We start from the raw sequence: 16192 nt of genomic DNA on the forward strand, positions 1-16192 counted from the left end.
AGCTTCACCCAAGAAAAAAGAAATCACCGTAAAATGTTTTTTTTTCTAGATGTCTCAGTTCAATTGCTTTATTTTTTCAACCCTATTTAGGGTCTTTTTAAGGGATGGGGATGGAGCAAAAGAAAATCACAGCCAAAATAAAAGCATTTGCGTGTTGGCACCTGTGCGGGTTTTGGCTGGGCTAGAGTTAATTTTTTTCGCAGTAGCTAGCATGGGGCTGTGTTTTGGATTTGTGCTGGAAGCCGCGTTGATGACACGGGGATGCTTTCGTCATCACCGAGCAGCGCTTACACAGAGTCAAGGCCTTTTCTGCTTCGCAAGCAGGCTGGGGACGCACGAGACGCTGGGAGGGGGCACGGCCGGGAGAGCCGAGCCCAACTGGCCCAAGGGATGTTCCACGCTGTACGACGTCATCCCCAGCACGTAAAGCCGGGGCAAGAAGAAGGGAGGACGTTCGGAGCGATGGCGTTTTGTCTTCCCAAGTCACGGTTACGCGCGATGGAGCCCTGCTTTCCTGGAGATGGCCGAGCACCCGCCTGCCCGTGCGAAGCAGTGAATGAACCCCTTGTTTTGCTTACCTTGCGGGCGCAGCTTTTGCTTTACTTATTAAACCGTCTTTATCTCAACCCACGAGTTTTCCGATTTTTATTCTTCCACTTCTCTCCCCCATCCCAGAGCGGGCGGCTCTGGGGTACTTTGATGCCAGCTGGGGTTAAACCACGGCGGCATCGTTGAGTATCTCTGTGGGGCGACGAAGCAGGGGCTTCGTTTTGGGCCCCTCAATACAAGGAGGACGTGGAGGTGTTGGGGCGTGTCCAGAGAAGGGCAGCGGAGCTGGGGAAGGGTCTGGAGCACAGGGCTGGTGGGGAGCGGCTGAGGGAGCTGGGGGTGTTCAGCCTGGAGAAGAGGAGGCTGAGGGGAGACCTGATCGCTCTCTGCAACTCCCTGAAAGGAGGGTGTAGTGAGGTGGGTGTTGGGCTCTTCTCCCAAGCAGTTAGTGATAGGACAAGAGGAAATGGGCTTAAGCTGCGCCAGGGGAGGTTTAGGTTGGAAATTAGGAAAAATTTCTTTACGGAAAGGGTGGTCAAGCATTGGAACAGGCTGCCCAGAGAGGTGGGGGAGTCCCCATCCCTGGAAGTGTTCAAAAAACGGGCAGAGGTGGCACTGGGGGCCATGGTTCAGTCTGGTCTACCCTTGGTTGGTTTAGCGTGGGCTTGGTAGTGTAGGTTAATGGTTGGACTGGATGATCTTAAAGGGCTTTGCCAACCTAAACGATTCTATGATTCTAAGAGCCTTTTTTGGAGGGGAAAACTGAAAAAAAGCGCCCAAATTCTGGGGGGCCGGGAGCATCTTCTGTGCCCAGAGGGTGTGAGACCCCCCCCAGGAAGCGGCTGCAGGGGTGCTGGGGCTGGGATGGAGACCCTGGAGCTGGGATTGGGCTCTCCATTCCTCTCCGCTTCCCTTGGACAAGGATGAAGGTTCAAACCAAGCCATGGATGAGGTTTATTTGGCGCTGATGGCTATGTCGTGAGGGTGCAGCATCCTTCCAAAACATGGACACCACAAGCCCACGTGTCCTGCTCACCCTCCGCCCATCCACAGAGTTGTCCCACCACTCCCATCCTTGCAGCACTGTTGGGAAAATTCAACCCTAGAGATGGCCAAGCCCCAGCCTGGATGAAAACGAGGTGTTTTGGGTTCAGTGAGGCCACACCAGGGAGGTGAGTGGAAGAAAAGTTTATTGCAGCTGAGTTCTCGTTTATTTTCAGCAGCGCAAAGGGAATAAGAGCAGGACGTGGAGTTGGGCTGTGCCCATCTCCGTCCCTAAGATGCTGCAGGAGCCTCTTCTGAAGCCCTTTGGAAAACTCAGGAGTTTATTCATCCAAAGACAAACCGTAGATGGGCAGGACAGAAGTCACATGATGCCACCGAATAACATCACGTGAAAAAAAAAAACCAAACACCAAACCTGTAAATGAGGAAGAACTCATCCTGGTGTGTCCCAACAGCGTTGTGGGACCATTTCCACCCTGTTTCTTCCTTCCCGAAGAAGCTGAGTCCCAAGTGATGTCTTCAAAATCTTGGTCTGTGCCTAAATCCATCCACCGTTTGGCTGTGGAAGAAGCCCATGGTCCATATGGTGTTGCCTGATGCCAACCAGAAGAATTACTGGACCAAGCAGATGTGACTTTTTGGAGTCTAAAGCCAATGAGTCTGCTCTTCCTAACGAATTTCTGCCCTTGGTCTGCGTCCCACAGCTGAGCCCGTCTCAGCAAATGGATGTTCCTACCTGCGTTCATCCAGGTCCCTGTGGGGAACCAGGAAGATGTGGGGACCACCAGCCAGGTCTCTACCCAACACGAGTCACCAGGTTTCTACCCGACATGGGTCCTCCGATGGGTAATGAAGTTTGAACAGCGGATAAAGCTCTTCCCGCAGTCGGGGCACTCGTAGGGCTTCCCTTCCCGGTGGGTCCTTTGGTGTTTAATCAAGGCAGAACTCACGGTGAAGCTCCTACCGCACTCAGGACACTCATAGGGTTTCTCCCCGGTATGGATGCGTTGGTGGGTCATCAGGTTGGAGCTGCGGTTGAAGCTCTTCCCGCAGTCGGGGCAGCGGTAGGGTCTCTCCCCTGTATGCGTCCGCTGATGCCGGATAAGGTCCGAGCTGTTCCTAAACCACTTCCCGCAGTCAACGCACCTGTAGGGCTTCTCTCCAGTGTGGACACGTTGGTGGATGATGAGGCTGGAGCTCTGGCTGAACGTCTTCTCGCACTCCTCGCACTTGTAGGGTCTCTCGCCAGTGTGGATCTTCTGGTGGCGGATCAGGTAGGAGCTGACGCTGAAGCTCTTCCCGCACTCAGGGCACTTGTAGGGTCTTTCCCCAGTGTGGGTGCGTTGGTGGGACGTGAGGTTGGAGCTCTGGTTGAAGCCCTTCCCACAGTCAGGGCATTTGTAGGGCTTCTCACCGGTGTGCAAGCGTTGGTGGGTGATGAGCGTGGAGCTGTCGCTGAAGCTCTTCCCACAATCGGGACACTTGTAGGGCTTCTCCCCGGTGTGCAGACGTTGATGGGTGATGAGATGGGAGCTGCGGCTGAAGCTCTTCCCGCACTCCAAGCACTTGTAGGGCTTCTCACCGGCGTGCAGCCGCTGGTGCACCGCCAGGTTTGAGCTGCGGCTGAAGCTCCGACCACATTCCTCGCAGATGGTCGGTCTTTCCTCCTCCGAGCTTCGTGGGGTGGATTTGCAACCCCTCCCCGTGGAGCATCTTCTCGCCTTTTCCTCCCCGTTGACCTCCTGCTCCATGGAGCCCTTCAAGACAGCCTCTTCCGCAAGGTTCTGCCGGTGGGGTTTCTCCTCCGTGTTCTCCATCCCCATCTCATCGCCTGTCAGAGGAAGGGACAAGGAGAGGAAGGGGATTTGCATCCGTGCCAGAGGGAAGGGGAAGGAGATCCTCCCAGATCCATCTCCGAGAGGAAGGTGTCAGCAACGGGGCTGTCCTGCAGCCAGAAGCAATGCTCGGCTGGAGGACAGAGAAGAGAGGACGAAAGGTCAAGCACGTTCTTCCTCACCTGCCTGGGTATCTCGTAGCATCTCCTCTTCCTCGCAGCCCTCTCCGCTCGATCTGGCCAAGGTTTGGGAACGGGAAATCCTGGTTTGGGGAGGAAAAACAAGCTGTGAGTGCGTTCCCCGGTTTGGGTTGAGGGTTGCTCCTGCCCAAGTCCATCCTTACTGGGAAGTCAACGGGCAGGACACCACCAGCGTCTTGTGTCCATAAAACCCTCCAAAACAGCAAGATACAGCCCATAACACCCTCGAAAACAGCAAACTACAGCCAAAACATGGAGTCAGCGTTATAAATACAAAGATCCCTCCTCAAAAGGGAGGCGGAGGAGAAATAAGGAGCTTGTCCTGCTTGGGAAATGTGGTTATGGGAAGAGGAGGACCAGCATCATGACCCTGCAAGCCCTGTCCCACCAGAGCTGGAGTGAGGACAAGGACAAGGGCAAGGTCAGCGACGCCCCTGGCTGCGGCGTGGCCCCAAAATCGCTTGCGCTCAGCCCAAAACCACCCAAGGCAGCACCCAGACGTGAGTGGGAAAGAAACGGGACTGTGATGGACCACCCGGTTCGACCCAGAGGGGTGGGGGTCTGCAACAAGCCTCCCCTAGGCCACTGCCCCCCCTCTGTTGCACAGGGGGAAACTGAGGCAGGGACCACCAACCCCAAAAAGGGCTCCCGTAGGACTGGGGATGAAAAGAGCTCTGGGATCCCCCTTCCCTGTTACTGGGGGGGCACAGCTTTGGGGGGGGGGGGGGGGCAATGTGCCTGCCCCTCTCCAGGCTCCTGGGGGTCCTGGGGGTCTCCCAGCTCCGGGATGGCTGCTCTCAGGGTTCCTGGGGGTCCCCCAGCTCCAGGCTCGCCCCTTTCCAGGGTCCCTGCTCCGGGCTCCCCCTCTCCGGGCTCCCCCTCTCCAGGCTCCCCACTTCGGGGTCCCGGGGGTCCCAAGGGTCCATCCTTCCTGGGCTTGACCCTCTCCAGGCTCCCAGGGGTCCCCCAGCTCTGGGATGGCCACTCTCAGGGGTCCTGGGGGTCCCCCAGCTCCAGGATCACAGCTCTCGGGGGTCCTGGGGGTCCATCCTTCTGGGCTTGACCCCCTCTGGGCTCCCGGGGCTCCCAGGGGTCCCAGGGATCCCCCAGCTCCAGGCTTGCCCCTGTCCAGGCTCCCCACTCCAGGCTCCCTGCTTCGGGGTCCCAGGGGTCCCCCCAGCCCCAGGATCACAGCTCTCGGGGGTCCCGGGGGTCCCAGGGGTCCGTCCTTCCCAGGCTTGACCCTCTCCAGGCTCCCGGGGGTCCCCCAGCTGCAGGATCCAAGCTCTCGGGGGTCCCGGGGGTCCCAGGGGTCTGTCCTTTCTGGGCTTGACCCTCTCGGGGCTCCCGGGGGTCCCCCAGCTCCAGGCTCACCGCTTTCCAGGCTCCCCACTCCGGGCTCCCTGCTTCAGGGTCCCGGGGGTCCCCCAGCTCCAGGATCGAAGCTCTCAGGGGTCACGGGGGTCCCAGGGGTCCATCCTTTCTGGGCTTGACCCTCTCGGGGCTCCCCCAGCTGCAGGATCCAAGCTCTCGGGGGTCCCAGGGGTCCCGGGGGTCCCAGGGGTCCATCCTTTCTGGGCTTGACCCTCTCGGGGCTCCCAGAGGTCCCCCAGCTCCAGGCTCGCAGCTCTTGGGGGTCTCAGAGGTCCCCCAGCTCCAGGCTCGCCCCCTTCCAGGCTCCCCACTTCGGGTTCCCGGGGGTCCCCCAGCTCCAGGATCGCGGCTCCCGGGGGTCCCCCAGCTCTGGGATTGCCCCTCTCCGTGCTCCCCCGGGCTCCAGGCTCCCCCCTCTCCGGGCTCCCGGGGGTCCCAGGGGTCCCCCCTCTCCGGGCTCCCCACTCCGGGCTCCCGGGGGTCCCTGGGGCTCCGGGATCGATCCCCCCCCCCTCCGCCGGTACCGGGCGATCGCTGCGGGGCTGCGGGTTGACAATGGAGGCGGCGGCGGCGGGGCCTGACCCAGGAAGGCCAACCCCCCGACGGGGGGGCCGCAGCCCCCCCTTGCACCGGCCGGGGCCTCTGCCGGCACCCGCCCCCCGGTGTCCCCCCCCGACACCCCAGCCACCTCCCGGGGACCCCCCGGGATCCCCCCGGGGTATTTGCGGCTCAGCTCTGGGGGCCTGCAAGCTCCAAATATCCCCCCCCCCCCAAAAAAAAGCAGCCACCTCCCGGGGACCCCCCCAGTATCCCCCCGGGGTATTTGCGGCTCAGCTCTGGGGTCCTGCAAGCTCCAAACATCCTCTCCCCCCCCCAAAAAAAAAACCCAACCCACCTCTGGGGGACCCCCAATATCCTCCCGAGGGGTATTTATAGCTCAGCTCTGGGGTCCTGCAAGCTCCAAATATCCCCCCCCCCCCCCAAAATGCAGCCACCTCCTGGGGACCCCCCAATATCCTCCCGAGGGATATTTGTGGCTCAGCTCTAGAATCCTGCAAGCTCCAAATATGCACCCCAAAATAACCCAACCACCTCTGGGAGACCCCCAATATCCCCCCGAGGGGTATTTGTGGCTCAGCTCTGGGGTCCTGCAAGCTCCAAATATCCCCCCCCCAAAAAAAAAAAAACCCAACCCACGTCTGGGAGACCCCCAATATCCCCCCGAGGGGTATTTGCAGCTCAGCTCTGGGGGCCTGCAAGCTCCAAATATCCCCCCCCCCCCCCGAAAAAAAATGCAGCCACCTCCCGGGGACCCCCCCAGTATCCCCCCAGGATATTTGCGGTTCAGCTCTGGGGTCCTGCAAGCTCCAAACATCCTCCCCCCCCCCCCAAAAAAAAACCCAAACCCACCTCTGGGAGACCCCCAATATCCCCCCGAGGGGTATTTGTAGCTCAGCTCTGGGGTTCTGCAAGCTCCAAATACCCCCCCCCAAAAAAAAAATGCAGCCACCTCCTGGGGACCCCCCAATATCCTCCCGAGGGATATTTGTGGCTCAGCTCTAGAATCCTGCAAGCTCCAAATATCCCCCCCAAAATAACCCAACCACCTCTGGGAGACCCCCAATATCCCCCCGAGGGGTATTTGTGGCTCAGCTCTGGGGTCCTGCAAGCTCCAAGCATCCTCCCCCCCCCCCAGAAAAAAGCCCCACCTCTGGGAGACCCCCCAATATCCCCCCAAGGGATATCTGCGTTTCAGCTCTAGAATCCTGCAAGCTCTAAACATCCTCCCCCCCAAAATAACCCAACCACCTCTGGGAGACCCCCAGTATCCCCCCATGGGATATCTGCAGCTCAGCTCTGGGGTCCTGCAAGCTCCAAACATCCTCCCCCCGCAAAAAAAAAAAAACCAAAACCACCTCTGGGAGACCCCCAATATCCCCCTGAGGGGTATTTGCAGCTCAGCTCTGGGGTCCTGCAAGTTCCAAATATCCCCCCCAAAATAACCCAACCACCTCTGGGGGACCCCCAATATCCCCCCGAGGGGTATTTGTGGCTCAGCTCCGGGGTCCTGCAAGCTCCAAACATCCTCATCCCAATCCTCTGTCCCTGGGCCCCCTAAAATTATTCGTTAACGACCCGCAGCAATTAAAAAGCTCTCTAGGAAGACACCTGACCAACAGCTTCAGGAATAAACCATTTATTTCAGAATAAGTGTGCAGAGAGTGGTACAATTTTCTGGATAGGAACAACAGTAAATCCAGTAATTCACTAATACCGGGCTAAAATGAATTCTAATATACATAATATATATATTATAATAATTAAGGGGTTTGGAGCATTTCACATTCCCTGATCAGATCATCCTCTTTCAGCGTTGAGCAGCGCAAGCATTATCTGGGCTGACAACCGACCATAAAGGTGGGAGACCGTCCTAAAATGGACTCCCACCACCGATGTTTGACTCTTTTTTTTGAACATATTCTGGAATTTGTCCGATTTTTCTGGTATCACGGTAGCAGTTATTAAACTTTAAGATGTATTAAAGTTTAAATTGTATTAAAGTTTATTATGCCCGCTCCTTTGCCTGTTTCAATAGCTGACTTAAGACTTTAGGCTGCAAATAAATGTTCGATTAGAGACAAATTTGTACCGAGAGCGGTAGGGGTGATGTGGTGGTAGAGGGTAGTTAGTTGGTAGTACTTGGTAAGCGGTAATTTGGGGCGGTGTGGTTAAAATCGCATCCAGATTGGGTAGTAAAGATATAAATAGGTAGATTAATACTTGTAGTGTGGCTACGAAGAGTCAACATAGAGCAAATGACACAAAGATTGTAAACGTAAACGGCGCAGACGAGCATCATCTCGGTGGGTTTGCGGGGCCGTGATGGGAAATGACTCCCCCAGGGGAATTAAGGCACAGCTTAGAGGTTCAAAAGGAATTCCCTTCGCCCACGGGCCCCGCTCCTGGCGCCGGGATGCAATCTTCAGCATCTACTGACGGCCGTCCTTTCATTCCTTGTCAGGGCTGGTGTCCTGGAGACGGACCATGGACCTGCCTTGGCGTAGACCCAAAGACGCGATGGGGTAGGTTCTTTCGGAAGCAGCATCTCACCGTCAAGCCACGTCCACATTTCCATCATAAGCAAAGTTCCCCAAGTGCCACCAGGTGACATTCGGTGGCATCATCCCAGGCAACTTCACAAATTTCAGCAAGCAGACTTCTGGTGTCACCTTCTCTTGAGGTTTCAGCTTGAATGCAGTGTTGGGTCTGAAGGCAACTCAAAGCCGAGGAAACATTCCCTATTCCTGACAAAGCCAGGATGCTGCTGGCCGCCTTGGCCACCTGGGCACACTGCTGACCAACACCCCCCGCTCCTTTTCTGCCGGGCAGCTTTCCAGCCACTCTTCATAAATTGGATGTTCTCATTAACGGACAGCGTTTGGGGTCAACCACGGTCCCGTTCCCAACTTACGCAACGATGATTGTAAGGGAATACGAAGATTGCACAGTGAGGTAGTCATTGCGTCTAGCTTGACCGGGACTTTGATGTCAACACCATCAAGCACTTCCATGCCAGCCCCCAAAAAGGGGGGATCCCCACATGGGCGGAAGTTGAGCTGAGGTGGGACATCACTACGGAGCCAGGCCGGCCATCTCTTGTCAGTGGTAAACGAGAAGGTGAGTCCAGTCTGGATGTGTTTATTAATACTGCTCACTCAACTCTTTTTAAGGACCAGTTGGGATCCAAAAGTAGTTGTTGAGTATGATTTTTTCCAAACCACATAGGGACCTACTTCAGTAAAAATGGGGGATGAAGTCAAGGGTGAGTTGAGAAGGATAGTTAGAGGGTTGGTTATGATGAGTTTGGGAGGAGACAGACTTGGAGATGAGGGAATAATATTAAATTTAAAAGCGAGAGCCATCAGAGCCTTAGTCCAAAGGCACTCAGTGTCAACAGGGTGAGAAATAAGGGTCACACCACAAAAAGAGTGACATAGGAACCCCGTGTCACCACTAATTCACTAATACTGGGCTCAAATTGATATCCGGGTGTGCAAAGACTTACACAACCATGGTTAGCAGGTAGGACATGGGACACATCTTCTTTGGGTGAGTAACTTGGACCAGCTGATGGACTCAGGGCATCTCAAATTCTTTTATTGTTGAGCTGTGGAAGCACCATCTGGACTCGTTAATTGATCATCACATCCCGCCTCCGCTCCCGCTCTGTGACGGGTCTTTCCTTTCTGCACGTGGTGCTCAGACACGTCGCACAAAGCAACGCCAGCCCTGGTCCTCCTGTGAATCTCCTGGTGCCTTGTACAGTGGGAGGCTTGGCGGAAGGTTTTTTTGCAGATGGGGCAGGTATAGGGTTTTTCTCCCGTGTGGATTCGTTGGTGGGTGACGAGGAGAAAATTAGAGTGGAAATTTTTCCCGCAGTCGGAGCATCTGTAAGGTCTCCCCTCGGTATGGAACCGCTGGTGCTTCAGGAGAGCTGCGATGGCACCAAAACATTCCCCACAACTGGGACACTTATAGGGTTTCTCGTCGGTGTGGCTCCTCCGGTGTCTTCGAAGGGTCGAGCCATCGTTGTAGCACTTCTCACAGTCGGGGCACTTGAAGGGTCTCTCCCCTGTATGGATTCGCTGGTGTTTCAGTAAGGTTGCGCTGTGGCTGAAGGTCTTCTCACACTTGGAGCATCTATAGGGTCGCTCTCCGGTGTGGGTAGCCCGGTGAAGGACCAGAGCTGACTTTGCATGGAAGCTCTTACTACAGTAGGGGCATTTATAACGTCCCTCCCCTGGGTGGGCTCCCTGAGATGTCCTCTGCTGCTTTTCCATGTGGATCTTCCTGTGTTTGATGAGTCCAGAGTTGTCTGTGTAGCTTTGCCCGCAGTCCATACATTTGTACGGTCTCTCCCCAGTGTGGCTTCGCTGGTGTCTTGTAAGGTGGGAGCTCAAGCGAAAGCTTTTATCGCAGTTGAGACAGTTGTAGGGTTTCTCCCCAGTGTGGATTCTCCGATGGGCGACGAGGTCTGAACTCATGATGAAGCTCTTCCCGCATTCAGGGCACTTGTAGGGTTTCTCCCCAGTATGGACTCGCTGGTGAACGATGAGGGTCGATCTCCGGTTGAAGCCCTTCCCGCACACTGAGCACTTGAACGGCTTCTCTCCAGTATGGATCCGCTGATGAATGGCCAGGTACCGTCTCAAGCTGAAGTTCTTCCCGCACGCGAGACACCGAAAAGGGTTGTCCACGCTATGGGTGGCTTCGTGGGCCAGCAGATACGTGCTCAATCGAAAGCTCTTCCCGCAAACAAGGCAGACGTAGGGTTTCTCCCCGGTGTGGATCTTCCGGTGGGTGCTGAGGGTGGAGGTGAGACGGAAACGCTTCCCACAGTCCGAGCACTTGTAGGGTTTCTCGCCCGTATGGATCCGTTGATGTTTGTTGAGAGCTGACCCAACTCGGAAACCCTTCCCGCACTCGTGGCAGGTGAAGGGCTTTTCACCGGTGTGGATGCGCTGGTGGGGGATGAGGAAGGACCTCCGACTGAAGATCTTCCCACAGTCAAGACAGCTATAGAGGGCCTTGTGCATGGCCCCTTCTGCCTTCCCAGCACCGTTCTTCCCACTCTTGCCGGAGCTGTAGGTCCTCTTTGTTGCACGGCTCCCATTGCAGGCTTGCAGCCGTCCACCCTTTCTTCGTGACGGGCGTCCACGGGAGTCATTGCTTGGTCCTTCCGAGGCTTGTTGTGGTTGACTCTCACGCTCGCACTGTGCCGTTGGGTTTGGCTCTTGAAGGACGTCCACCTCACATAGGTCCCAACACAGCTCAGACCCTTCTGGTTCCTCCAGACAGTTTTCCTTCCCATCCGCCATCCTGTCAGCTGTAGGAATGAAGATCCCAAGCCCAAGTCAGGGCAATGCCTTCACCGAAGTTCCTATGAAAGTTTAAGGCTCTGATGCCCAAATCCAGCCTGCTCAGCAGCTCCAGTGGCACCACAGGGTGGTCACAGGTGGTGACCCTAGGCTACAACCCCACACCGATGCAGCTCACGGGCCATGAGGACACAGGCAAAGGCCATGGGAAAGAGATCAATTGAGGGTTACCAGACAGAGAAGGTCCATGTGAACCTCTGGGCTGAGGAAGCACCATCGTGCCCCTCTCCCCCCTCGCTGCCCACCTGCCCAAGGGGCTTCTCCTCTGTGCCACCCTTTCCCACCACACCCAGAGCCCATCCCTTACTCCACTGGGCAGACCTGGAGAAGAAAGAGGATGCGACGATGGGGTCCCGTGGTCACTCGCACCCCACGGATGGGATGGGACCAACCACCACCACGTGCGTCCCAAAGCATCATCAACCACCAGCATCCATCTGGACCTGGTGGTAGGACCCATGCGGTGGGCAGGACCCAACCACCACCACCCTGCCCCACAGCAGCCACCCCTGGGACCCTGGGAGCTCAGCCCCACGGCACAGCCCGTGGGACCCCCGGGAGCGGGGCAGAGAGGGGCTGGGGCTGCCCCGGGCCCCCCTCCCCGCTTACCTGCGGGATGCGGCGGCGGGGGGCGATGGGCCCGGGGCCGGGGGGTGCGGGGCGCTCGGTGGTCCCCGTGGAGGCGGCTCCTCCTGTGACCCGGACACAGTGAGTAGCGGAGCCGCGTCCTTCCTCCTCTTCCTCCTCCTCTTCCGCCTCCATCCCTCCTTTTCCTGCTCCTGCTCCTCCTCCATCCCGCCTCCTTCTCCATGCCTCCTCCTCCATCCCGCCTCCTTCTCCATGCCTCCTCCTCCATCCCGCCTCCTCCGTCCCTCCTCTTCCTCCTCCATCCTCCAACCCTCCTCTTCCTCCTCCATCCTCCAACCCTCCTCCTGCTCCTCCATCCCCCCTCCTCCTGCTCCTCCTCCATCCCTCCCGTTCCTCCTCCATCCCTCCTCCTCCTGCTCCATCCCTCCTCCTCCTGCTCCTCCTCCATCCCTCCCGTTCCTCCTCCATCCCTCCTCCTCCTGCTCCATCCCTCCTCCTCCTGCTCCTCCTCCATCCCTCCTGCTCCTCCTCCATCCCTCCTCCTCCTGCTCCTCCTCCTCCATCCCTCCTCCTCCTCCATCCCTCCTCCTCCTGCTCCTCCTCCTCCATCCCTCCTGCTCCTCCTCCATCCCTCCTGCTCCTCCTCCATCCCTCCTCCTCCTTCTCCTCCTCAGTTCCTCCTCCTCCTCCATCCCTCCTCCTCCTTCATCCCTCCTGTTCCTCCTCCTTCTCCTCCTCCATCTCTCCTCCTCCTCCATCCCTCCTCCTTCTCCTTCATCCCTCCTCCTCCTCCATCCCTCCTCCTCCTCCACACGGGACTGGCGCCCACCCCTGGTCCCCTTCCCCCCTCCCCTACCCCAACACTCATCGCATCCCCCGGGAGGGCCGGGGGGGGGATGGGGCAGGTCGGCATGGGGCAGCGCTGGGCTGTTGGCTGCTCGCACCCACTGTGGGTGAACGCGGGAAGGGGAAAAGAAGAGGAAAAGTGAGAAAACTCGTGGGTGGAGATGAAAATAGTTTAACAAGAGAAGGAGAAGAGGAAGGAGAAAGAGAAGAAAAGAAGAAGAAGGAGGAGAAGAAGGAGAAGGAGAAAGAAAGAGAAGGAGGAGGAGGAGGAGGAGGAGAGAAGGAGAAGAAGGAGGAGAAGGAGGAGAAGGAGGAGAAGGAGAAGGAGAAGGAGAAGGAGAAGGAGAAGGAGAAGGAGAAGGAGAAGGAGAAGGAGAAGGAGAAGGAGAAGGAGGAAGAGGAGAAGGAGGAGGAGGAAGAGGAGAAGGAGAAGGAGAAGGAGAAGGAGAAGGAGAAGGAGAAGGAGAAGGAGAAGGAGAAGGAGGAGTGATGCAAAGGCCAGCACTCACCACCTCCTATGGGGAGACGGATGCCCAGCCAGTTCCTGACCAGAAGTTGGCCAACCCCCACTCCCAAACCCCCTCCTCCCCATTTTATTGTTGAGCACGAGGTGATAGAGCCAGGAGTATCTCTTTGGTTGGGTCGGGTCCTCTGCCTGGTTGTGTCCCTCCTCCCCATCTCTTGTGCATCCCCCAGATCTATTCACTGTTAAATGAACAGGACATGAATCTGAAATTATGAGCGAGATCCACAATATTTGATCAAAACTTAAAAAAAAAAAGAGGTATTTCTTCTATTTACTACAAGGGGATATATACATACACTTGTCTGCGCGTGTGTGTGTGTGCACATACACAATGAAGGGAGCATCCCATATGCTCAAATTTTTATTGCAGGGTCCTGGCTGAATTTTTGCTTCCTCCGAACCTCTCGAGGCTTTTTGCCAAAGTTTTCCCCATCGGAAGTGTCTCCTTCCTTGGGGTAAAACAGTCCCTGAGCCACTGGTGAGAGCGGCTCATCCCCCCACCATCATGGTCCGATATCCCTGTAATCCACCGGGAAGCACAAAAGCCTCAGCCTTGGTGAGCACCATCATTGAAGTTCATCTTGACAGTTTATAATTAGGTAATAATTAATGGTACATGCTTTTAACGAAGCAAGTGATGAACGGGTAGAGATAAACATATTAAGAGCAAACTGAATAAAACACAACACTACGGTCACAGCTTGTAAAACAAGACCCGAGATGCCAACCAGCATCCCACCAAAACGTCGTACCAACGCGGTCCATCAGTTTGTTCAACCTTGGGTCTTGTTAACGACCCCGCTGGCTAACAAGACTTTATAATCCCTTTGGACTCATGGGAGCACCCTGTTTTTCCCAGGAAGGCGGCATTTCTTAAACATCTCCTTTCCCTGGACCCACAAGTCCCCATGGAGATGCTGGGGCTCTTGGATGTGATGGTCCCACGTACTGGGGTGAAGGAAGAGCCACGTTGTCCATGTGCCCAAGGCACCTGGTAGTAAATCTCTACCTTCTTTACATCTATGTGCAGGCACTCGTGTTTAAAAGCAGAGAGGGGCTCACCCAACCCCTCACCCCCCAAAAAAAAATCTCGGTGGGGCATTAGCATCCCCAGACATCTCCGAATATCCTCCTCCAAGATCACCAGGCTTATGGGATGAGACCAAAGGGGTGGAAGTCCCTATCTAAGTAACAACCCCCTAATTTCATGGCCCATCACCCCCTGGAGAAGCACCCGGGCCCACCGGCACCTCTTCCAAGTGGGTCCTCTGATGGAGAAGACACTCGGCGCCCACACTGAATGACTTCCCGCAGACCAGGCATGCGTGGGAGCTCTCCTGCGTGTGGATCTGCTGGTGCGTGGTGAGGTGGGAGCTGGTCCGAAAGGTTTTCTGGCATTGCTGGCAGCTGTATGGCATCTCCCCGGTGTGGATCCGCTGGTGCAAGATGAGTTTTTGCTTCTGAGTAAAGGATTTCCCGCAATCAGAGCAGGAAAAGGGTTTTTCTCCAGTGTGGGTCCTCCGATGCCTGGAAAGGCTCGAGTTCTGGGTGAAGCACTCCCCGCACTCGGGGCACTCATATGGTCTTTCTCCCTTATGGATCCTATGGTGGGACACGAGGTTGGAGAAGTCATTGAAGGTCTTCCCACAGTCTGGGCACTTGTAGGGTCGTTCTCCCGTGTGATTTCTTTGGTGGCGTCTCAGGCTGTTTCTCCAGCAGAACATCTTCCCACACTCTGGGCATTTATGGGTCTTCTGCTTGGCACGGGCCACCGGCTTGCTTGTGGCTGCGTGAGTGTCCTTCACGCCACCCCTTTGTCTCGTCAGTGTCTGCTGCTTCTTGCTCTCCAACTTCTCCTCCAGCACCCGGGGTGGTTGTCCTGGCTCCATCTGGGCGCTCTTGGTGCCTGCTCGAGAAGGACAAAGCCATTGCACCAATTCAAGATGAGTGGAGCAGAGGAGGGGAGAGGACCTCCACCAGCAAGGATGGAGGAGAAAACCAAGTATCTGTTGGGGCAATGCAAGTTGGGAAGACCCAGGAGGGCATTTGCAGTGGTGGAGGATGGGTGAAGAGAGGCCTCCATGTCCACAAATGAACCTGGGAAATATTCTTGGAGACCATTTGCTATCATCAAGACTGACTCATGAACCCCCCTGCACAGAGGAGTTTCTTCCAGCGCAGTTCCATTAGTTGGAGGTCTCCAGTCCAACCTTCTGCTCAGACCAGGACTATCCCCACCGACAGCTCAACCCAACCTGCGGACAGAGCAAATCCATCCCCAGGGACATCTCCCACCCCATCGCTGCTGCCACGCTGGGAGCAGGAATCCCAACGCAGCCCCACCACGTGCTTCTCTGGGCCATCCCCACCCACGGCTCCACCAGGGCATGGGACATCTCATGCTAAGCCCCGCCGCCCACAAGGACTCACCATCATGGAGGACTTGCTGATGCCTCATGAGGTGAGACCTCTTCCGGAAGGTCTTCTCGCAGTGCGAGCAGGCGTACGGTCTCTCTCCCGTGTGGATGCGTTGGTGGGTGATGAGGTCTGAGCGCCAGGAGAAGCGTTTCCCGCACGTGGTGCAGAGAAAGGGTTTCTCCTTGGTGTGTGTCCTCCAGTGCCGCAGGAGGACCACGCTCTGCGTGAAGCTCTTCCCACAGTCCAGGCACTTGAAGGGCTTCTCTCCCGTGTGGATCCGTCGGTGCCGGGTCAGGCTGCTCCCCCAGGTGAAGATCTTCTTGCAGTCCACACACTTGTACACCTTCCCCCTGGAGCTACTCCTTGGTTGGGTTGCGTCTTCTTGAAGGTCTTCAGCATACGTCCCTTTGAAAGAGCATTTTCGGGGGCGTCTTGGTACTTTGCTACCTTGCTTATCATCTGGCTGATGTTGAACATCATGGTCCATGTCCACCTTGGAGTTCTGGGGCTCCTCTCTGGGTCCTTCCAGCATCACCCTGTCCTCTTCCATGGGCTGCGACTCCTTCTTCTTCTCGCTGTCTGTCCCATCACCTGCTGGGAGACCAAAGGGGGCCATTTGAGATGTGCTAAGGGATGTTAAGAGCAGCCACCTCCTCCAGCAGCGCCAGCCCAGCCCAGTACCACCCAGTACGGTGCCGCCCAGCTGCTGGAGCCCTTCCAGCAAGACCTCCGCCCACTCCAGTAGCTGACACCACAGACCAGGGGTGCTGACACCCCCAGTCTGACTCCTGTAGATGACCCCAAACCCATTCACACCAGTCCCCTGCCCAGTAGCTGTCACTGGGTCCAGAAATAGTTAAGAGAAAGACTGAATAACGAAGACAGGTCAAACTGCAACGGCCAACGCATAGA

The 16192-nt window shown here is 56.5% G+C and overlaps 1 protein-coding gene across 1 annotated transcript in view; it reads right to left on the reverse strand.

Annotated features, from left to right (window-relative positions):
- The window catches only part of LOC104027533 (uncharacterized), a 347867-nt gene extending 331971 nt beyond the window's left edge, over positions 1-15896 (reverse strand). The window contains 4 exon segments of the mRNA XM_075725302.1: positions 2369-3218; positions 9247-10519; positions 14249-14641; positions 15289-15896. Coding sequence (XP_075581417.1) covers positions 2369-3218; positions 9247-10519; positions 14249-14641; positions 15289-15896 — 3124 coding nt within the window.
- Positions 15897-16192: the final 296 nt, after the last annotated feature.

This window comes from Pelecanus crispus, chromosome 29, assembly GCF_030463565.1.
Source record: "Pelecanus crispus isolate bPelCri1 chromosome 29, bPelCri1.pri, whole genome shotgun sequence".
NCBI lineage: Eukaryota > Metazoa > Chordata > Aves > Pelecaniformes > Pelecanidae > Pelecanus > Pelecanus crispus.